The following is a 24,028-nucleotide window of genomic DNA, read 5'->3' on the forward strand; positions in this document are numbered from 1 at the left end:
CCCTGCTTCATTGCGTAAAATTACAGATTTAGGAAATAGCAAAGACAACTTGCTTTTACATGTTAATAATTTCAGTGCCATTCCCTCTAAAGCCAAATAGAGATACACGAGAGGAGATGATTCCTTTCAGACCCCCTCAGAAAATCCTTTAACCTGCAAGTTAGTTCATAGGAGAGATCAATTACAAAATGACTAACTAGTATACATGCTTCTTAATGGCAAGTTGTTCCTTCATGTTTCATGTTTGGCCCTGTGTACATTTGGTTAGATGCTGTGTAAACATCTATCAGCTTCACGGGACAAAGGCACTTAGTTCTGAGCCTCGGAGTATTGTGTCGGCCGCTGTGAATTTAAGGAGCTGCTTCTGAGTATTAACTGCAGCAAATATACCTAAGAGCAAGGATTAGTGATGGTGTAGAGATATGAATGTGGCAAATGAAAGTTATGAGTATAAATCACCAAGACAAATCCTCCAAAATTGGAGGTACTTTTCTGAATAAAATAAATTGCACAATGCTGGATCTTTATAACAATTTATAAAATGTCTTGGATTAAGCCTTTTTATGTAATTATTTTATTATGACTGTGCTCTTACCTCCTGTTCTAACCAAACATATCTGGTGAACTATGTACCTTAAGCTTAACATGCATTCTAAAGGGAATCTGTTATAAAGTTAAAAATATTTTAAATTCTTCAATAAACTGCAATGTTTTCTCATTTTAGTACAGTTAATAACATGGCAATTAGAATTCAGGGGAAATAAGTAATTTGTTTTTTAGAAGTTATGTTTTTAGAACACGATTGTGGAGTTGATAGTTTAAAAGGGAAATTGTCCCAACAAAGAAAGATCAATAAAAAAGATTTTCCTTTGCTTTCATTTGATACCACATCACCCTGTAATATGTTATTGCAGCCAGTTACTTATCAAGTTCCAACTTCCTGGCATTAAAAAACGTGTGAAACTGAATATTTGTGCTCTTTGGCAAGTGATGTCATATTTATTGACGTGTTCCAATCTTGTGCTTTTATTTTCAGGTTTCTACCTAGTAAAGGGTTTGTGATGTTCCCACAAATAGGAGACAAACTTGATATTATCTGCCCGAAGGTGGACTCCAGGATTACTGGACAGTATGAATACTTTAAACTATATATGGTGACGAAAGATCAAGCAGACAATTGCAACGCTGTGCTCAGCCCCACACCTTTACTCAATTGCAACAAGCCGGATCAAGATGTCAAGTTTACCATCAAGTTTCAGGAATTCAGCCCTAACCTCTGGGGACTGGAATTCAGAAAACGTCAAGACTACTACATTATTTGTAAGTATTGCAACTTACAGTATTTTTCTAGGAATAAGGAAAATGGAATGAACCATGAGCACAAAGAAAAATTAGAAAAGACCTTTCAAACCTTTCATGACACTGGACAGAGAGATTGTAAGTGATTACAGGCAGTGAACTTCAATTGAAATGTGGTCATGTTCATATTGCATAAAATATATCAGCTGATTTATATGCAGCACCAAATCGCTGAAATAATGGCTCAGTAAATCATTTTTACTGGTGTTGTTTGAGAGATAAATATTGACTAGGACATGGGGAAAGTTCACCTGGTCTTTTTCATAAGACATAGGAGCAGAATTTGGCCATTTGGCCCATCTACTCCCCAATTTAATCTTGCTGATCTATCTTTCCCTCTCAACCCCATTCTCCTGCCTTCTCCCACACATTGGTCTTAGTTGGCCTACGTTTTTATATAAATACATTGCCAAGTGGCCACATTCTGACTTGCGGACTGTTCGAGTTTGGAACAGCCCTCAGGAACAGAACACTGCCGTAATTCTGGGAGGACGTCTACAAATGAAATAATTATTAATATTTTTCAATGAGAAAAGGGGTAAACAACTGAAAACACTTAAAACAATTATGGTACAGATATGGGCTGAAGGGCCTGTTCCTGTGCTGTACTGTTTTATGTTCTAAGTGATCAAAAATACAAAACCAAATCCAAATAATAAAGAAGTGCGATAACCTTTCTTAAGAACGGTCTTGACCCGAAACGTCACCCATTCCTTCTCTCCAGAGATGCTGCCTGTCCCGCTGAGTTACTCCAGCATTTTTGTTTCTATCCTCGTTGTAAACCAGCATCTGCAGTTCCTTCCGACACAAATGAGATAACTTACCCTATTCTCCTATTTCTTCGATACAATGCTACAATTTCCATTGACGGGAACAGGATCTGAGATGTGGGACATTGCCACGGACTCTTGTTCTACCATTGATCTCAATGTGGAGCTGAGTGGTGGAGTTCTTCCAGAACACTGGCAGGGTTTGGCCAATAGATTTGGATTCCAGTGCATATGTGGGAAATCTAAAACCTAGCCGCACTGAAGCTGAAAAATACCGTGTGGATAAAAATCAGCAAAATCTCATTCAATTCTTCAACAAAATATGGAAACTTCATGGTTTTTTGATATGCGTAGGAAAGAACTGCAGATGCTGATTTACACCGAAGATAAACACAAAAAGCTGAAGTAACTCTGAAGCAGCATCTCTGGAACGACGGACTGGGTGACGTTTCGGGTCTGAAGAAAGGTCTCCACCCGAAACATCACCCATGCTTTCTGATATTCTGTATTTGTTTTCACTGCATTCTGTTTTGTACCCAACCGCATTCGTTTGAACATATCTGCCACTGTCAATTCCATCTCTTGCCGTTGTGATCTGAAACATTGTGTACAGGCAGCTTTCTTTTGTTGAATCAGCTGTTATTTTCCTTCGGCAATTCATATTGAGTTAATAGCTCTCTGCATTTATACAAACTTGGAAGATAAAAAGGATGATTTCCTTGTACATAAATGTGCTAAGGGAATAAAACAGGAACATAGAGCCAAGATGGATGGCAGCTTATCCCACACGTTAATCACTTAAGGTGTAAACGGAAGTCTCGGCAGGAAAATGCTGCATGCTAAATTTCAATCCTCGTTAAAATGCGAAAGGAATTGCTGTCTACAATTCAATCACTAATTGTAAAGGAAAAGCCTAATTATTGCCTAAGGTCTTGGCAATTAACAAAAAAATGAAGCTGAGATTGAGCACAAAAGGAATTAACATGCTAATATAAGAAATCTGTAACCAAAAGCAATTTACTGTGAAATACCTGGAATCTGCACAGCAATATATGAATGAAAAAATCCTAATGTTAAATTGTTTGCCCACGAATTTCAGTTTCAGAATCTCAGCAAAAATGTTTAATTCTGGTGTTTTGATATTCAGGGTCACCAGGGTAAACGATTTCAATACGGGGAACTATATTTTAAAATAGTGTTTGGCTTTTGGAAAAAAAATTAATAATTTAGAGTTTCCCTTTGTTCCTCTTATCCCTGTAAAGATCAGTGAAGGATGTATACATAATGGTCCACAACAGATTTGTTCCCAGATAAGTGGATGACAAGAACTCTTATTACAAACAGAATAGTACAGTGATATTAAAAGATGCAGCATTATTTTTTATTTATTGACAAGAAGTTCAGAATGTCTTTCATTTCTTCTAATGAGCAGTTAGATTCAGGATACAATATGAGACCATACAACTTCAATTACAATGATGCAATGAAGAGTTAGATATGGATGTATTTAGTAGCATTTTGCTTCTGCTGCATGTCTATTAATAGTACAGAAGCATTGCCTCTCACATTCTCATGCGGTTGTGGATGTCAATGAGTATTAATTCCCTGCTGGTGAGTTGAGTCTGTTCTTCCAATCAATTCTAAATCCAAAGATAGACACAAAAGCTGGAGTAACTCAGCGGGTCAGACAGCATCTCTGGAGGGAAGTTTCGGGTCGAGACCCTTCATTAGACTGTTCCTAAATCCAACTCAAAGACAAGTTGGTTTGAACAAGTTTAGTTGTTTTAGAAACACAGAAACATGGAAAAATAGGTGCAGGAGTAGGCCATTCGGCCCTTCGAGCCAGCACTGCCATTCAAGAGTCAAGAGTCAAGAGAGTTTTATTGTCATACTGGAAAAAAGGGGACCCATTGGGTCCCGTCCCCTTAACGCATGGTTGCGGGAAGGAGGGGGAAATGGCAGAAGGAAATGGCAGAAGAGTTGAACAGGTACTTCGGATCTGTCTTCATTAAGGAAGACACAAACAATCTCCCAGATGTACTGGAGGACAGAGGATCTAAGGGGGTAGAGGAACGGAAAGAAATGTTCATTAGGTGAAAAATAGTATTGCGTAGGCTAATGGGAATGAAGGATGATAAACCCCCTGGGCCGGACGGTCTGCATCCCAGGGTCCTCAGGGAGGTGGCTCTAGAAATAGTGGACACATTGGTGATCATTTTCCAATGTTCAATAGATTCAGGATCAGTTCATGTTGATTGGAGGATAGCTAATGTTATCCTACTTTTCAAGAAAGGAGCGAGAGAGAAAACGGGGAATTACAGAGCAGTTAGCCTGATGGTGGTGGGAAAGATGCTGGAGTCAATTATTAAAGAGGTAATAATGGGGCATTTGGATAGCAGTAAAAAAGATTAGTCCAAGTCAACATGGATTTATGAAAGGGAAATCATGCTTGACTAATCTTCTGGAATTTTTTGAGGATGTGACAAATAAAATGGATGAAGGGGAGCCAGTGGATGTAGTGTATCTAGACTTTCAGAAAGCCTTTGATAAGGTCCAGCACGGGAGACTGGTGACTAAAATTAGAGCACATGGTATTGGGGGTAGGGTGTTGACATGGATAGAAAATTGGTTGGCAGTCAGGAAGCAAAGAGTAGGAGTGAACAGGTCCTTTTCAGAATGGCAGGCAGTGGCGAGTGGAGTGCCGCAAGGCTCGGTGTTGGGGCCGCAACTGTTCACCATATATATTAATGATTTGGAAGAGGGAATTAGGAGCAACACTAGCAAGTTTGCGGATGACACAAAGCTGGGTGGCAGTGTGAACTGTGAAGAGGATGTTAGGAGGTTGCAGGGTGACCTGGACAGGTTGAGTGAGTGGGCAGATGCGTGGCAGATGCAGTATAATATAGATAAATGTGAGGTTATCCACTTTGGCGGCAAAAACAAGGGGGCAGATTATTATCTCAATGGGATTAGGTTAGGTAAGGGGGAGGTGCAGCGAGACCTGGGTGTCCTTGTACACCGGTCACTGAAAGTTGGCGTGCAGGTACAGCAGGCAGTGAAGAAAGCTAATGGAATGTTGGCCTTCATAACAAGAGGACTTCAGTATAGGAGTAAAGATGTTCTTCTGCAGTTGTATAGGGCTCTGGTGAGACCACATCTGGAGTATTGTGTACAGTTTTGGTCACCTAATTTGAGGAAGGACATCCTTGTGATTGAAGCAATGCAGCATAGGTTCACGACATTGATCCCTGGGATGGCGGGACTGTCATATGAGGAAAGAATGAAAAGACTAGGCTTGTATTCACTGGAGTTTAGAAGGATGAGGGGGTAGTCTTATAGAAACATATAAAATTATCAAAGGACTGGACAAGCTAGATGCAGGAAAAATGTTCCCAATGTTGGTCGAGTCCAGAATCAGGGGCCACAGTCTTAGAATAAAGGGGAGGCCATTTAAGACTGAGGTGAGAAAAAACTTTTTCACCCAGAGAGTTGTGAATTTGTGGAATTCCATGCAATAGAGGGCAGTGGAGGCCAAATCACTGGATGGATTTAAGAGAGTTAGATAGAGCTCTAGGGGCTAGTGGAATCAAGGGATATGGGGAGAAGGCAGGCACGGGTTATTGATTGGGGAAGATCAGCTGTGATCACAATGAATTGCGGTGCTGGCTCGAAGGGCCGAATGGCCTCCTCCTGCACCTATTTTCTATATTTCTATGTTTCTAAGATTAGTTAAGCATGATTTCCCCTTCATAAATCCATGCTGACTTTGACCAATCCCATCACTGCTGTCCAAATGCGCTGCTATAGTATCTTTAATAATTGACCGGTGTAATTCACCATTTTCTCTCTCCCTCCTTTCTTAAAAAGTGGAGTTACATAGGCTACCCTCCAGTCCACAGGAACTGATCCAGAGTCGAGAGAACATTGGAAAATGATCACCAATGCATCCACGATTTCTAGGGCCACTTCCCAACGTACTCTGGGATGCAGATGATCAGGGGCTGGAGATTTATCTGCCTTCAGTCCCAACAGTTTACCTAACTATTTCCTGACTAATGTGGATTCCCTTCAGTTCCTCCCTCCCACTAGATCCTTGGTTGCCTAGTATTTATGGGAGATTGTTTGTGTCTTCCTTAGTGAAGACAGAACCAAAGTACTCGTTTACCTGTTCTGCCATTTCCTTGTTTCCCATTTTAAATTCACCTGTCTCTGATTTTAAGGGACCTACATTTGTCTTCTTATAGAACACTAAGACGATAAAATTGTCTTTTCAGTTGTCCCCAGTCTTGCCCAGACTCTAATTATGACACCTTAATTAATTTGCAATCCTTTTGTTCCTCTAGGAGGACAGGATTCTGACTCAGGGACTAGAAATGAGCGAACATGCAAATGCTTTGGGTCAACAAGTAGATCTCATTAGTTCAGCTTACAGTTGGATGATGATGACTCGCTTTGACAGCATTCAGTTCATGCAGCGTTTTGAAGTGCTCTCTGCAAATGTGTTGTCTGATAGCGTCTGACTTAATTAAGTAAGTCCACGTAGCTGCACAAAGCCAAACCTGGGAGTTAAACCCTGTCCTAACATTTGGAGCCTGGTATGAACAAGTCATCCAAAACATTTCCAATAATTATGAAAATCAAACCTATATTTGGCTCAAATATAGAAGCATTCAATACGATAAGACTTGAGGCTACCATCTTACACAAGTGGATTTAATACCATGCTTCTGGTCAATAGTATGATAAATATTGTCTTTATATAATTAAGGTCCAAAACTTTTGTCCCAATGAGATGTTCACAACAGGAAATGTTGTTAAGCATAGCCAGAATTTTAAGTAGAAACTGATGTGCTAACATAAAGTTTATAAAAAATTCACAATAGAAATGTCTAGGTGTTAATTAAATTGATCTCATAAGTAGATTTTAATGTAACTTGCTGCATTTGACATTTAGCAATATTCATTAGATTGATAACTGAATTTGTACGGGAAAACTAAGTGCATAAATGAGAACGTATAGAAGGAAGACATGAACCTATATCACACTTTTAGTGTCAGGACATTTTCAAAACAAGTTAATGAAAGGTAGTTACTGTGGTGATGTAGGGTACTTGCTGCAATTTATACACCGCAAGATTCCGCAACTATTATCAGACAACTGTTGTGTTTGGTTCAAGGACATGTATTGGCCTGGATATTCAGAAGAATTTATCTGATTATTTTGGGAATGTTTTTTTCTGGAAATATGTGCCTGAGAAAGCATCGGCCCAATATCTCATCCAAAAAACAGCACTTCCATCTGCCACGGTCTCTGAATTTTGCATTTATATTTCTAGAGTGAAATTGCACCCACAGCTTCTGACTCAAAGCCAGGTGTGTTACTAGGAAACAATGGCTGAGAAATACTGTACCTGCAGACCCTTCAGGTAGACCACCACTGGTTATCTACAAGATTTGTAGTAGTTACTTTATTGTAGAGATTGATCCTTTGAAGTTCATATGATTTTAGTTTATTTTTGGTGCTGAGGGTGGCAGTTGCTTCATTCATCCACCACAGATGGGAATACAGAAATGGAGTAAATGCAAACATAATCTTGTTAACTGCAACATAAAGGCAGCCACATGGTATCAATGGCAGATTGTGTTTTACAAACATTATTTTGTAGCCTTTGATCTAAAAATGCCTGACAAACACATGTTTTATTGAAGCAGACAAGTGGGAAATTGCTGCGGATTTTTACCGAGTAAAGATTCTTCTTGTAAAACAGTGAGGTTCATCAGTGGGGCACAACCTGACTGTGGCACTTTATTAAGTTTACTGGAGTATGGTTTGTAGCCAAACCAAATAGCTTCATGTACATCATAGTTTTAAAACCAGCCATTGTGCAGCAGAGTGGTGTGCTTTCTCATTAGTTACACTATAGCCCAAACTGTCAACTGGCATTATCTCAATGAATGCAGACATCGACTAACCAACCGATGACCTCCTGCTTAAAACAGTGCATTCTGCCTGACTGGAGCCAGCAGGGCAATCATCGGGTCATTAATATCATTGCGTCTATTTGCGATCGGACAGTTATCAGAAGTGAAAGCCGTTGGATTGAAAAGGGCTAATTTTCATATTGAATTATTTTCGCCGAATAATTAAAAAAAACCATCCCTCAGTTCTTTCAAATCCAGAATGCCAAATTATCAGATTGCAATATTCCTTAAATCTGTGATATTTCACAGTTGAATGTAAATGTTTTCCAGACAAAAAAAACATTGGTTCCGCATCATAGAATTTGAGATTTTGGTGATTGTAGTTTTTGGTTAGCTGTGGTTATAGAATGGCATTATTTGTGCTGTTCCATAATTAAGTAAGGTGTCCATTTTGTGCACCAGTGCTTTCAAATGACAGAACTTTTCAAAAAATATTTCTGTTACTTGAAAAGTAACTTGCTGATAAAGAAGAATTTGATTGATATTTAAGCAAAGCAATACCTCAATTTTAAAACAACAGGATAAGGAATGTGAGAATGTTCCAGTGTAACAAAGATCTTTAGAGAGTGAGAATTCTCAATTAATAGTTGGCTAACATAATATTCAAAAATGCAGCTTCATTGACCTTTACATTATTTGCACGATTGGACGTCAACATTTAAGGAAACAGTAATTTAGGGGAATTATTTAAAATAAATGAACCAATCTCTAACTCGGCAGGACAATTATGGAAGGACAATTATAAAAGGAAGTGCATGGGTTGAATATGGTTTTTAATCTTAATTTATTTAGTTCAATTTACTTCACATTTTGACTAATCGACTATGTGCAAATTGAGATTTTACACTCTGATCCATTAATAGGTAGAATTTAGATTCTCAGAATATAAAAATACAATAGAGGGAATTAAATTGTGAACCCACATATGCTCTCACTGTAGACAACTGTAGATAAAGAATGTCTTCAGAGACTTATTGGCTCTGCGACAGCGCGGCCTAGAGCACGTTATAGTTCATTTAAAGTTACTCCAGCGTTTAGTGTCTATCTTTGGTGTAAACGAGCATCTGCCATTCCTCCTACACCGCTCATGCTGCCATTTTGTTTTCTCCCTTCTCTCTTGCTCCCTCTTGCTAATGCTTGATAGCTCACCAAATTTAACCCAGCCACTGCGAGGCAGATTCGAATGGAAGGCTTCCCTAACCAGGTTCATGACTGATACCATTTGGCAGCAAAGGAGGGAGTTTTCATGAGTAAAACATTGGTGAAGTGGTGTTAAAAATATACAGCTCTAAACAGACCATTGTGGGCAAAGAACAATTAATGAACTATGACCTTTTAGCTTAAAACTCAACCGAAACATCTGAAGGGGCACATTATAAGTATGTGGTGGCATGTCTTTAGTGTGTAGGAAGAAAATGCAGATGCTGGTTTAAACCGAAGATAGACACAAAAAGCTGGAGTAACAGGCAGCATCACTGGATAGAAGGAATGGGTGCCATTTTGTGTCGAGACCCTTCTACAGACGTCTGAAGAAGGATCTCGACCCGAAACGTCACCCATTCTTTCTCTCCAGCTTTTTACATAGAAACATAGAAAATAGGTGCAGGAGTAGGCCATTCGGCCCTTCGAGCCTGCACCGCCATTCAATATGATCATGGCTGATCATCCAACTCAGTATCCCGTACCTGCCTTCTCTCCATACCCCCGGATCCATTAAGCCACAAGGGCCACATCTAACTCCCTCTTAAATATAGCCAATGAACTGGCCTCAACTACCTTCTGTGGCAGAGAGTTCCAGAGATTCACCACTCTCTGTGTGAATTTTGTGTCTATGTTTGACGTCTTTCTTGTTTAGCTATCAATCAAGGCAATTCCAACTGTATCATCGAAAGAACAAGAATTGAGAAATTCTTGTTTAATTTACGTGTAGTTTTAGGTTTAGTTCATATTAGTTTAGTGTCATGTGTTTACAGTGAAAAAGCTTTGGTTGAGTGCTAACCAGTCAGCAGAAGGACTGATCAGTAACATGATTACAATCGAGCCATTCACAGTGTATAGATACATGATAAAGGGAATAATGTTTAGTGCAAGATGAAGCCAGTAAAGTCTGATCAAAGATAGTCCAAGGGTCTCCAATGAGGTAGATAGTAGTTCAGGACTGTAATAGAGACAATGTAGAAGAGATAGTAGAGACAATGCAATTGTAGATAGCGGAGAGATTTTGGATGAAATGGTTTTTGACCTATGCTTGGCTAGGTTCTGAAATTCCCACTGGGCAGAGAAGCCAGATATACTTTCAAACTCACAGCTTTCACATGTGATATCATGGATTGTAGGATAAAGGGTTTTTAGTTGAACCCATTCTCCCACAGTCGATGACAGCACATGTGAATCCATTATCTCACAATCTTTTCAGCTTTCATCTAAAACCCATTATCCAAAAACTGCAAATGGCCCTGTATCCCTTGCGATATAGGCTGATATCCCGTACAAATGCTGTCAAAAATCTTCCACCACATGGCTTTCTGATCTTATTGGTGCGAATCTTAGGATAAATGAATCTAGGAATGATATCTTTTGCACCACTTCTTTTTCAGGATGTCTTTTTAAAATTACTGCACACTATAGAGCTCCCGGGGAGAACTGCAAATGGCACAGTTGTCCTGCTGCCATGATGTAAATTACCCCGTCCCTACAGTCTGAGCTAAGATCATCATGCTGGTTCATTTTTATCCCTGGATTTTACAATGATGATGTTGAAGCTTATATAAGGCATTGAAAGTTATTGGATACTCCTTTTTATTTGTGTGTTCAGTAATTACTTCAGCATTCACTATTTATGTTAAGAGATAATTGGTTTCATGGCTTCCTCAACCCTCAAGGCTGTAAACCATCAACACGTGAAAAGATAGAATCCAAACAATGCTTTAGAGTTTGAAGTATTATTGCTTTTGATTTTAAAGTCCCAACTCCTTTACCACAGTGAAAATATTGTCAATTTGTAATTGCTGGTAGCAGTTGATGCTGCATGAGAGCTATGGAAAATACAGGAGTGTTGTTAAAGGCATGGGAAGTGGCGAGTGTCCCCCTCGCGCACTTTCTCTTTGCCACGGGCAACGTTTGAAGCTCACATTTATTGCAGACAATCATGGCCCCAAGAATCTGTGCTCATTAAATCAAGACACTCGAGTTTAAAGAATTCCTTGTCGTCCTTGAAGGACTTGGGTATAATGTGAGACAATTACTGCGGAGCTCGTTGCTTCCATTTCAGATAAGTGGCCTTATTGATGAAGGGTGTGGGGGAGGTGAGTACTATATTCTCATGCCTACCAATAGAAGGTTAGTCTTTGTGCGCTGATTAAAAAAAAACTTGCCAGTGTTAGGAATATTCATAGGCACCCACCATGTCTTTGTTTCACGGCATAGAGAAATCCCCCAGAAGGAGAAGGCCACTGCATAAAACTTGACATGGCAGTGACCTTTCCTGTTAGCTAGACAAATCAAGTTGCCCCTGTCAAGCGACCCACTGTGTTAAAGGTACTGTGGTGTCTCTTAAAGTAATGACACATACAAGAGTTTTAAAATCTTCAATCCATTCAGTTACCTTACTCACTTCTATTTGACTGGAGGAAGCTTTTCATATCTGATGCAGATGCTACTTTGATTTGATGCTACTTTGAAATAAATGTACTGGTACATTCCCACATGTATTAGAACTATATAAGAATTTTCTTCAAAGGCATGACATTGGATAAATTCTGATGTACTTTATGGCACTTATTAAGTTTCATGTCTAAAGGAGGCATTTGAATTAACTAATTCAGTGGGATAAAACATCAGATTCACTCCTGGTTGATATTTCATTGGGTGCAAGCTAATTAGCTGAGAGGTTGAAACTAGAATGGACATTCATTCGTGTTTTCCACTGTCCAAAATTGGAGAATGGTTGTTTTTGCCACCAAGAGAGCTCATGTTCCTTTTAGTATTCTTCGCATTCAACAATTCATCTGCGCTGTGTAATCCAGTTACTCCATGTCTAGTCCCAGTTCCTATAAAATTATTTTTACATCATTGCAGACTAAACAAGAGTGCATTTCGTGGAACACACAGAGTACAAAGAACTGTGTTTTCTTTTATTCATCAAGAGAAAGTGAATAGGGATTACAAGTGGTGCAGTTGAATGGACCCTTTTTCCACAGTCTGCTTAACAAAGGAGGGATTTTTGGGGGAGGAGTCCTTGTCATTCCGGCTCCTTGTTGCAGCAAGCTTAAATGTTACATTCAATTTATTTCAACCTTCTGCGTGAACATTGCTCTCTGTTTAAAAAGCTGGAGTATTGTCCTTGAGATGTCATGAGCAGCTGATGTTAGATAAATAAATGTCGTTTTACTATAGCTACATTTGATCTATGATCTATAAGTCAATTTGATAAATCAAAAACCCATCAAGCACTGATCTGTGTCTTCAGGTTGACTAATGGGATAGTAAGTACTAGGTACAGAGCTCTTAACAAGAGTAGATGAATCCTGGTTTTTGTTCTTGTCCCAGAGAAGTAGATAAAAACTGCGGTCCAACAGAGAGCTGATACAGAATTAACTTAGCACAATAATTTAGTTTGAACACTAAGGTTTTGCTCTTAAATAACAGAGCTGCAGTTTTAAAATTATTTTTACCATTTCATTCGTCTAAAACCTGCTTTGCCAGTGAGGTTGGGCTACGTAGCACCATTTGTTACATACCATGGTGCAGTTTGCGACTATGTCCTGTACAATATGTGAGTACACTTGCAGCTTGATGTAAGAGAGAGTTGTGGCGGGGGTGTTGTGTACTTTGCAGCATGTATCATTCGTGGCAGAGTTGCTGGTGATGTCATTTGAGTTTTTCTCACTGACCTTGACCTCTCACATGAGATCATTGAACTCCGGTGGCACTGCATCCGATATCGTGCAGTCCAGGGCCTTGCTATTTTGCAGGCCAGTGGCGGAAGAGGATCTTTCTCCTTTTCTTACCATCAGCAAATCGATATATCCACTCTGCCCATGTTTTTCTGCAGCTCCTCAGTAAAACATCTGCCACTAGTTCCAGCCACTATGAACAATCACGATGAGAAGCTTTTAACACCTCTATTGAATTTGGCCCCAGTGTTGATGTGCCAAGGCTAGCTGGTCATTGAAATTGTGATAATGAACAGAGGGCTTGAATTTCATGCACACCCTGCAACAAACTGCATGTGCACAGATTAATTATAAATTATCATCCCAGGGCATATTTTATTACTTGGACCCCATGAACATTAATGCTACTGGTGTTTCCCGTTGAAATACTAGATGAGTTGTTATCGAGGAAGATGGTTTGTGCCAGCATCCTGCACAGTTACAGATTCCTGGATGGAGCTTGGAGGATATGGCATTTACTTGTTCCGTGATAGACCCAAGTCCCAGCTCATTGCACAGGATTCAATTGGTTTAGTCCAGGGATGGGGAACCTGCGCTGCGGCCTTCTAGGCCATTAAGTGCGGCCTTTTGAATGAATCCAAATTTTGAAAAATAAATCCTTTTATTATTAATATGTTTTTGTTCGTCTTTTATTATTTTTATTTTAATCTTAAAATGAACGTATTTACAATACCAAATAGTAAAAGAAGATTCAACTAAATAATCCCCCCTGACTGACGGCCCCAATTAAAACATTAGCAAGTCATGAGGGCTATTTTAACACCTGTTATGCTCATGATTTAGTTCTAGTGTGACTCTAGAATGTACGTTAACCTCCCTGCCTGACTGGCGCCACCACCGCCTGAGGCTGGTTGACGAGAGGGGAAAATGTCGGGGAGAGTCCGCTGGCCATCCAGTCTTCAGTATTCTCCTTCAAAATGAAATTTCAGGAACATTTTCCCCAGTTAGCGAAGGTCATTGATGAGCAGGAAGATTCATGTGAATCATTTGAAGAATACGCAGCTGTTATAGACTTATTAATTAAAGAATACAATGAAAGGTTCACTGACTTTGGGAATCATGACATCACACTCAAATTAGCATTTCAACCTCACCTAGTTGATGTCTCTAAGGCTCCAATGGGTCAGGCAGCATCTGTGGAAACAGTGTTATCAGGTCCATGAAAATTTGTGAAGGGACCCAGACCTAACCACAGTTTCCTTGTGACTGACCCACTGTGTTTCCAGCATTTTCTGTTGAAATATATGTACATTTTTTAAGATGTTTATAATATTTATTTAAATTATATTATATGTTAAAATACTTTTTGACTTTGAAAATCTTCCCAAGGTTTCAAGATTAAAATAATTATGTGTGTAACCAGTTGCAGAATAAGTTTAAATTGACATCGCATACCAAGCTTTTCAAAACAAGAAAAATAAGACTGAACAATTGGAATTAGAAAAACAGATAAAACAGTTAGATCTAGAACATGCGGCTGACCCAACCATTGCAAAACATAATAAGATAAGCTGCACTACTATTTAAATTAAACCAGATTCTCTCAGCAAAAACTATTAGGGTATTTCAATATACTAAACAAAAAAAAATTGAATTTGGTGATAGACCACACAAGCTACTAGCACGTCAACTTCGCAAATTAGAGAATGACCGTACTATACACAAAATTAGATCAGAAAAAGGAGATTTGCTTACATTGCCTAAAGATATCAATGAAAGATTCTTACAATTCTACCAAACACTACATTCATCAAAAACACCAGTCGATTCTGCAAAGATGATAAGCTTTCTTGAGAATTGCAATTTCCCATTGGAACAAAAGTGAAATCATGCCAATAAAAGAACAAGACCCTTCTCAACTCCAGCAATTTCCTTTCAGAATCGTTACTGAAATTTTCAGATATCTTGGAATTTACGTGACTTGAAAGTATTCCTCTTTGTTTAAAATAAACTTCCCACCATAATCACTAAATTATATGCCTACATCCTATTTTGGAAAACACTTCCTATCTCCCTTATTGGTAGATTAAATGCCATAAAGATGATCTTCCTTCCGAAACTTTTATACTTATTCCAATCAATACCGATATATCTCCCTAAAAGCTTTTTTTAAAAATTGACTCTATTGTCACTAACTTTATTTGGGACTACAAAACCCACAGAATACACAAAAGACATTTGTGCAAATCCAAAGAAAATGGAGGATTAGCTTTACCTAATTTTCTTTTTTTATTACTGGGCAACTAATATTAAAAATATAACTTTTTGGTTGGACGATACATGTCAACATGTAAACTGGTTAAAAATGGAGAGGGAAGATTGTTTACCTTTTTGTATCGGCTCGATCCTCCTATCTCCAATACATTTGAATAAGTCAACATATGAGCAAAATCCGATAATACATAGTACTGTCCGTATCTGGAAACAGCTGAAATTCAGTCTTAAATTGAGAAATATGTCTCTCCTTCTTCCTATTGCAAACAATCCCCTAGTTTAAACCGTCTACTTTAGATGTTCAATGGAAGAACCTGGGAATCAGTACTGTGGGAGACCTCGATAAGAAGGGGACTCTCTCTTTTCAAGAACTACAGGAGAAATATGACTTGAATGCCAATAATTTTTTTAGATACCTTCAAATCTGAGATTACATGAAAACATATACACAAGACTGTCCTCTTATGGGTCCAGATATATTAGACAATTGTTTGAATAGACATGCCGATACAAGTAAGTTGATACCTTACATTTATAACACTCTTCTAAATATTGACACCCCACCCTCTGAGATTTATAGGCGAGCATGGGAGGACGAGCTGGGTTCACCCATTTCGAAAGATATATGGGAGGAAAGCCTATAATACATACACTACTGTTCTTTAAATGCCAGGCATTGCCTGATACAATTTAAAGTATTGCGCCGGTTATACTACTCAAAGACCAAATTGAACAAGATCTTCCCAACTGTCTCTCCTCTTTATGATAAATGTCACCATCAAGAAGCCACCCTAACATTCTTTTGTATCCTGTATAAAAATACAAAACTTCTGGACGGAAATATTCAATATCATTTCTAAAACAATTAAAATTCAATTGGAGCCAGATCCAAAACTGATAATATTAGGAATATCAGAGGGCTGCCCTAATCTAACGATATCTCAAAGACGCTTCCTTGACTATGGCTTAATAACTGCGAAAAAACTTATACTTAAATTCTGGAAAAAGATAACAGTCCCCCACAGTGAAGATGTGGTTCACTGAAATGACCGAGACACTACATCTAGAAAAAATAAGGCTTGTCTTGACTGACAAACCAAATCAATTTTCCTAAATATGGTCTCCTTTTATTGAATTTCTTCACAACATAATGGTTGAACACAAACTCAAAACCGACGCTAAGGTCAGGTGAGTGCGCGTATGGAAGGGCAGTGGGATATATCTCCGCTTCTGTCACTTCTTCGTTAGTTCTGGGGTTTTTCTTTTTTCTTTTTCATGTCTTTCTCGAAATTCTTTCTTTACTTTTTCTTTTCTTCTTTCTTTCCTTTTTTCTTTTTTCTTATTTAGTTATTAGTTTATAAAATGTTAAAATTGAAGCAGTACGAAAATTGTATAACTGTTTTGTTAATTACTTTCCCTTTGTACGTTTGCTTCTAATAAAATAAATATTTTAAAAAAAAGACATCTGTGGGGATGTGAAAGGGTTTTTCCTGCATTTAAATACACCTCGATGTGGCAGTACTATATTAAGACATCTAAAGAACTTCAGTCAGATAAGGCTGCATTTGGTTAACAGCTGGAAAGGTATTGCAGCCAGTGTCCAGCACTTAAACAAGCAATTATCGAATATTGGCAACTGCACATTGATGCATGTTCCAGCAGAGAAGAAATTATGCCTTGATCTATATCCTTGATCCACGAAGACACTGTAAAGCAGGGATAATAATAATAATAATGGATGGGATTTATATAGCGCCATTCTAATACTCATGGCGCTTTACATCGCATTATTCATTCACTCCTCAGTCACACTCGGTGGTGGTAAGCTACTTCTGTAGCCACAGCTGCCCTGGGGCAGACTGACGGAAGCGTGGCTGCCAATCTGCGCCTACGGCCCCTCCGACCACCACCAATCACTCACACACATTCACACACATTCACACACGGGCAAAGGTGGGTGAAGTGTCTTGCCCAAGGACACAACGACAGTATGCACTCCAAGCGGGATTCGAACCGGCTACCTTCCGGTTGCCAGCCGAACACTTAGCCCATTGTGCCATCTGTCGTCGTGGTTGTGGGGTGTGCGGATGCATGCACACAGAAACTAGCATTTACCTATAATGTTTACATTAATGACAATGATGTACCTTTTGTTGAAGTATAACATGTAATCCAGCAGTCAAATTATGCTCAAGCTCCCCAAAATATCAATGTTAGTGAGAAGGTAGTCTTATGATGAAGGGACTAGTGTTGGACAAACCAATGGGAAATACTGGCTTGCTTTTTTCAAGGAGCATCAGTTGATATTTGATATCTACCTGAGAGAGTAGCCTGCACCCTGCTTTAAAGAGTAGACTGAACCCTGCTTTATTGCGAGATGGTGCTTTTGTCAATACAGCTCACAGTCGGTACCGGAATGGCAGCCTAGATTTGTTGCTCCTGTCTCTGGAGTAGGAATTGAACCCATAATCTTATTGATTCCCTACTGAGGCATAGCTAATACCTTAGGCTGACTCCAGCCATTCGAGTTGTGTACTTGTCCACTGTAAAGGCTAGAGATACAGATGCTTGAAAATACTACGTGGGGAAAATTAATTGAATGCCAGTTTCAGAAGGCAAAAACACAGCTGGGTTTTATTTTGAATGTCAGAGTAGAATCCATTCAGCTTCTGATTAAGTGTCAGTGTCGCACATATTCTCTCAGCCCAGTTCTGCACTTCAGAAAATTGATTTGAAAAATTGGGATTTATAAATAAAAACACAAATGTCATCAGTCTGGGTCTGCAGGTGGACACATAGGTTTATATTTTAGGAAACTAAGCTTTGAAATGCTAACTTATCTCAATTGACATTCTTATCCTCCATGCTCCCCACTTTTAGTTTCCAGTTGTGAACTGAGTTGCTGATGCATTTTGAAAAGAAATAAGTGCTCCCCTGTGATTGTTTTTTCAGAGAGTGTGAGAACTTTCTCATCGTACTACAGGTTTGAAATACTTGGATGCTGACCTTTAATAAATGGCAAAACTATTCATATAGTTAGTGCACATGGTGATGCCCAGCAAGTTGTAGGGAAACGGAGGCAAGTTTTATGGCTGAATTTTGAGTGACCTAAAAGCAGCAGATAGAATGGCCTGGCATCCTGAAAAAGTTAAAACATTACTTTCTGATCATGGGATAGTGGGGAACTGAAATCCGCTGCTTCAGTTCAGGTCCCTCTGGTTGTTGACAGCAAAACCAAAGGTACAGTAAAAAAACCCAGAGCTTTATTCAGTCAGTGATTAAACAGTGTTACTCGTCTGAAAGCCCAGATCACCCAAGTGTATATGAAGCACAGTTGCTTTATGATGCATAGTCTCCGGAGAAGTAGGGTAATAAATGATCAAACGAAGATGCATTACAATGTAATGTTACTTCTCTTCCATTGGGGATGGGGAGAATTCAGAAGTGGCACATGTATAAGCATATTTCTCTTCTGTTTATTAATTCATATAATCATTCCATTTTTAAATTGTGTACAATTTTGACAAGAACCCCGTGCCAGCAGCTGTAGTTGTTCTTTCTGACAGGTGCAATAGCTAGATAAATAGTAAGAAGCCAGCAGTAATATTCTCTTTGGAATTATGATGTAAATCACAGCCTTCTTCTTCTCCATCACAATGAACTCCCCACCAATTGAAAATTGCTAGTGATTTTCTTCAAATCATTAGGCCCTAACGTGGACCAGCACCACCATTGCTGTGATAACGTGAAAACTGTGCAATCTGGCAAAAAGCAGACAGTGGATCAGATCACTTCAGCAATCCGTGCAGCAGCAGAGTTTGTTATTTTTAAGCTGTCATGGCTCAGTCTGAAAGACACTGCAGTGAGCCTACTCGATTAACTGCCAGATTACCCTCGGTTACTGGTGCAAATTATTGTCATACAATGTTTGTCTCAACTCAAAGAGCACTGCTGGATGTTGATTTATTGATTTAAATCTAACTCTATGGAGCAGAACAGCAACCTGTACTGCCAATTTGATTTTCTAACTTTTAAGCATCGCTTTACTAACTATTGGAATTTTATTGGATAAATGGCCAAAGCTCTCAACATTAAAATCTTACAATGAGCCGTTTTTGTTTTGAATGTTGTATGCAGGAGTAATTAAACTTTATTTTGACATTTCTAAATTGCCTTAAGTTGGAATTTCAGCTGTCTTTTACTACTGGAGGACAGAGCACAAAGTTTCCATAACCTGACACAAAGGTGTAAGGAATTAGGCAGTGATCAGCCCGTGACTGCTTCAGGATTTATGATCGTACGGTTGGATTTGTTTGTTTGGTGTCAGATTTGGAAAAAGGGAAGTGCAGCGAGACCTGGGTGTCCTTGTACACCAGTCACTGAAAGTAAACATGCAGGTACAGCAGGCAGTGAAGAAAGCTAATGGCATGTTGGCCTTCATAACGAGAGGATTTGAGTATAGGAGTAAACAGGTCTTTCTGCAGTTGTACAAGGCCCTGGTGAGACCACATCTGGAGTATTGTGTGCAATTTTGATCTCCTAATTTGTGGAAGGACATCCTTGCTATTGAGGCAGTGCAGTGTTGGTTAACGAGGTTAATCCCCGGGATGGTGAGACTGTCATTTGAGGAAAGATTGGAAAGATTGGGCTTGGAAAGATTGGAATTTAGAAGGATGGGAGGGATCTTATAGAAACATATAAAATTATAAAAGGACTGGACAAGCTGGATGCAGGAAAAATGTTCCCAATGTTGTCCAGAACCAGGGGCCACAGTCCAAGAATAAAGGGGAGGCCATTTAAAACTGAGATGAGAAAAAACGTTTTCACCCTGAGAGTTGTGAATTTGTGGAATTCTCTGCCACCGTGGAGGCAAATTCACTGGATGAATTTAAAAGAGAGTTATATAGAGCTCTAGGGGCTAGCAGAATCAAGGGATATGGGGAGAAGCCGGCATGGGTTACTGATTGTGGATGATCAGCTATGATCACAATGAATGGTGATGCAGGCTCGAAGGGCCAAATGGCCTCCTCCTGCACCTATTTTCTATGTTTCTATGCTTCTATGTAAATGTGCAATGCTGCTTTCTGGACTCTGAAATATGGAATCGCCTCAAAAAGCCAATCGACTATTTTCAAGAATGTGCTATTTTACCTTTGAAAATGGTACATGAGGATCTATTAGGGATTTAAAACTCAAACTCAGTGAGGGCTTGTTTATTTTCAAAGCAGTTAAACAGTTAAGGGTGTGGGAAGAAACTGCAGGTGCTGGTTTAAGGCGAATTAGACACAAAATGCTGTAGTAACTCAGCGGGACAGGCAGCATCTCTGGATCTCTGATGGAATGGGTGACGTTTTGGGTTGAGGCCTTCTTCAGTTAAAGGTCTCGACCCAAAATGTCACCTATTCCTTTTCTCCAGAGAATGCTGTCTGGCCCGCTGGGTTACTCCAGTTTTTTTGTGTCTATCTTCGGGTTAAACCAGCACATAAACAGTTAGACCGTTGACTTGGGAGCCAGGTTAACATTAAAGGTTGAAAAATAGTTTTTTTTGAAAGGAGAGAGTGTGCTGGCGCTTACTCAGTCTCTTCCACTTCTGCAGCCCGTTGGGAATACTTTGCACTTGCTCCAGTGTTTGAGTTGCACGCAGCTTTCAACAGGTGCTAATGTGATGAAGCCTGGGCATCACCAGATGATTTGTCTCCTTTCGCGAATGTAACGCAGACCTTTACACTGGGAAGTTTTCTTTATAGCTTGACCCCATGCAGCTGGATATGTGAGGCAGTGGTTGGGCTGTCCCTATGAATTTTTCAAATAGTTCTCTCAACACCCAGCGCTAATTGTTAGATAAATTATGTGGGCCGCATTGCAATGTGACTCCAGTGAGGAGTGTCAGATTACTGCCAGTAAACAGCTTTTTATTATTTGTCCAATGCACCTCCCACCCCAGAACAGAGAAACCAGACACCATCTGAAGCAAACATAAAGAATCAAATGAGATTTTTAGTTGTCGGTTGCTCATTGCTTTGTAGCTTGACCTCAAAACCTGTCACATTGAACAATGTGTACGGTTAATTTTTTTCATATATTTTGAATGGATGCACTTGTTATCTTGCTGAGGTGGCCACTTTGCATACTGACATGCTGAACAGACTACATTTGTAAGCCTGTGCCTGATCCTATTTCACAGCTAACAAACGGTGCACAGATCAAGGCGCTGGCTTTTTCTGACTTTTCCAGTAACATGATGGGGTGGCACGATGGAGCAGCAGTAGAGCTGCTGCCGTACAGCACTAGAGGCCCGGGTTCGATCCTAACTACGGGGTTTGTACGTTCTCCCCATGACCTGCATGGGTTTTAGAAACATAGAAACATAGAAAATAGGCCCTTCGAGCCATTCACTATGATCATCCAAAATCAGTGAAATCAGTTTTCTCCGGGATCTCCGGTTTCCTCCCACACTCCAAAGATGTACAGTTTGTAGGTTAATTGGCTTGGTAAAATTGTCCCTAATGTGCGTAGGATAGTGTTAATGTGCAGGGATCGCTGGTCAGCACGGACTCGGTGGACCGAAGGGCCTGTTTCCGCGCTGTATCTCTAAACTAAACTAAACTAAACATCCAGGGTGGGAGGACAGGCGAGACGGAGGGATCAGGAATTTTTCAACTGTTAATACTTTGGATAGGCAGGTATGGAGGAAGGGAAAACAAAGAAGATAACAGAAAATAGTATTCAAGAAGGAACTGCAGATGCTGGAAGATCGAAGGTACACAAAATTGCTGGAGAAACTCAGCGGGTGCAGCAGCATCTATGGAGCGAAGGAAATAGGTGACGTTTCGGGCGACGTTTCGATCTGAAGAAGGGTTTCGGCCCGAAACGTCGCCTATTTCCTTCGCTCCATAGATGCTGCTGCACCCGCTGAGTTTCTCCAGCAATTTTGTGTACCAACAGAAAATAGTAGCTCATTAATAACTTACAACCAATTCCATGTAAGGCTTTAATTAGGGTGTCGGTGATAAAACATTTAGTTAGGCGAATGTCTGCACTAGAATAATTTCAGACGGTCAGGGTATGTGCTTACTTGTATAGGATCCCACAATATAGTTTGAGGGCCAACAAATTAAAAATAAGAAGAAGCTACATATAGCATTCAAACTGGCATCATAGTTAATTTTAATTGCACAGTTAATTTTAATTCTGTTTTTATATCCTCTTTGTTAATTATTTTTGTACAGAGCTGCAAGGTCTATCATAATTAGTGTAATCTGCCTTCATAAACTGCGACCAAAACTCTTCCCCATTTAAGAGTGAATTGTTAGTTTTTAATATTATGTCGTAATTGAGCGCAGTACTCTTGAATGGATTTGTTCATATAGGTAAACATTTTAGTTAAGAATTTCCTCTTCCAATTTGCACATCTCGGTTATTCCAAAATTAACTTAATTTAATGCTGCATTTACCCTAAAGGGATGTTTAAAGTTTGTTGAGTGATTGTTGGGGGAAATCAAAAGATTACAGCAGCATAGGATAGGTGTCAAACTTCCTCCATCTTTAGTAGTTTTTCTACTCAATAGAAACTCAGCTGGCCGTAGATCTGGGTGAACAAGACACCATCACATGCTAATGTGTTCAAAAGGGAACTGCAGATGCTGGAATATCGAAGGTACACAAAATTGCTGGGGAAACTCAGCGGGTGCAGCAGCATCTATGGAGCGAAGGAAATAGGCGGTCTGAAGAAGGGTTTCGGCCCGAAACGTCACCTATTTCCTTCGCTCCATAGATGCTGCTGCACCCGCTGAGTTTCCTCAGCAATTTTGTGTACCTATCACATGCTAATGCTCAGTTTGCAACTGTGGGTAGTATTCATGCATGAACTTTCAACATTCCCTCAATTCCCTGGTAAATGGGTGAAACCAGCATACAGTAAATGGCAACAATGCCATGTGCAGCTGATAGAAAATGTTGTACCATAGAATAATTTAATCTTTTAAAGTCCATAATGTTTAATTTGAGTGTTTATTTGTTTATTTTTTAATTAAAAAGTAAACAGTGACTTGTTGCCTTGGAGGAGGTCCTGTATTAGTAGGAGAATTAATCAACATAAGTAGATATATTTATTAACCCCGGGTTGTAATTTCAACTGCATGCATTAATTCAGGGGATTCACACTGTCAGGCCCACTAACCCCCTTCCCTCTCCAGCAGCCATAATGGTATGTTCAGTCCTCATTGCTATTTCTGATATGTTAAAATTTGTCTGTTGTCTCAGGGACGAGATCCCATGGCATCTTTCCAAGACGAGCCGGGGAATTTTCCTCAGTGCCCTGGCCAACATTTAGCTTTCAAACAGAGAACTGAAAGACAATTAACTGGTTAACTGCTTCAGTTCTATAAAGTGGCCATTGCTTTTCCAATATTACTGCAAGGGATATCGTTCAAAAATACATAAATTGTTGTAAAGCAATTTGAGATAATGCTGTAGTGGTGAAACGTATTATATAATGGAAAGATCCTGTTAAATTATCATAAATTGAAAAAAAAAACCACATAGGAAATAAACTAAAAGCATGTCAAATACTGAAACACTAGTGCTTTTTAAAAGCCCCATGGATGGTAAGAGAGAGCTTGTTTTGGGATTACTAATACGTTATGTGGGGCATTACATTAGTTATTCAGGCTTTGTAGTATTTGTTCCACCCGTCCTTGTTGCCATTTTCAAAAGTGTCTGGATGTTAAACTGATGTCTGATCCTGTC

At 39.4% G+C, this 24,028-nt stretch overlaps 1 protein-coding gene across 2 annotated transcripts in view; it reads left to right on the top strand.

The window, feature by feature from the left end:
• The window catches only part of efnb2 (ephrin B2), a 59,741-nt gene that overhangs the window by 24,379 nt on the left and 11,334 nt on the right, over positions 1 to 24,028 (top strand). For both annotated transcript variants that reach the window (XM_033022207.1, XM_033022206.1), the window contains exon 2: positions 1,037 to 1,320. In XM_033022207.1, coding sequence (XP_032878098.1) covers positions 1,037 to 1,320 — 284 coding nt within the window. The remainder of the gene's footprint in view (positions 1 to 1,036; positions 1,321 to 24,028) is intronic.

The sequence above is a fragment of the Amblyraja radiata genome, chromosome 6 (assembly GCF_010909765.2).
Source record: "Amblyraja radiata isolate CabotCenter1 chromosome 6, sAmbRad1.1.pri, whole genome shotgun sequence".
NCBI lineage: Eukaryota > Metazoa > Chordata > Chondrichthyes > Rajiformes > Rajidae > Amblyraja > Amblyraja radiata.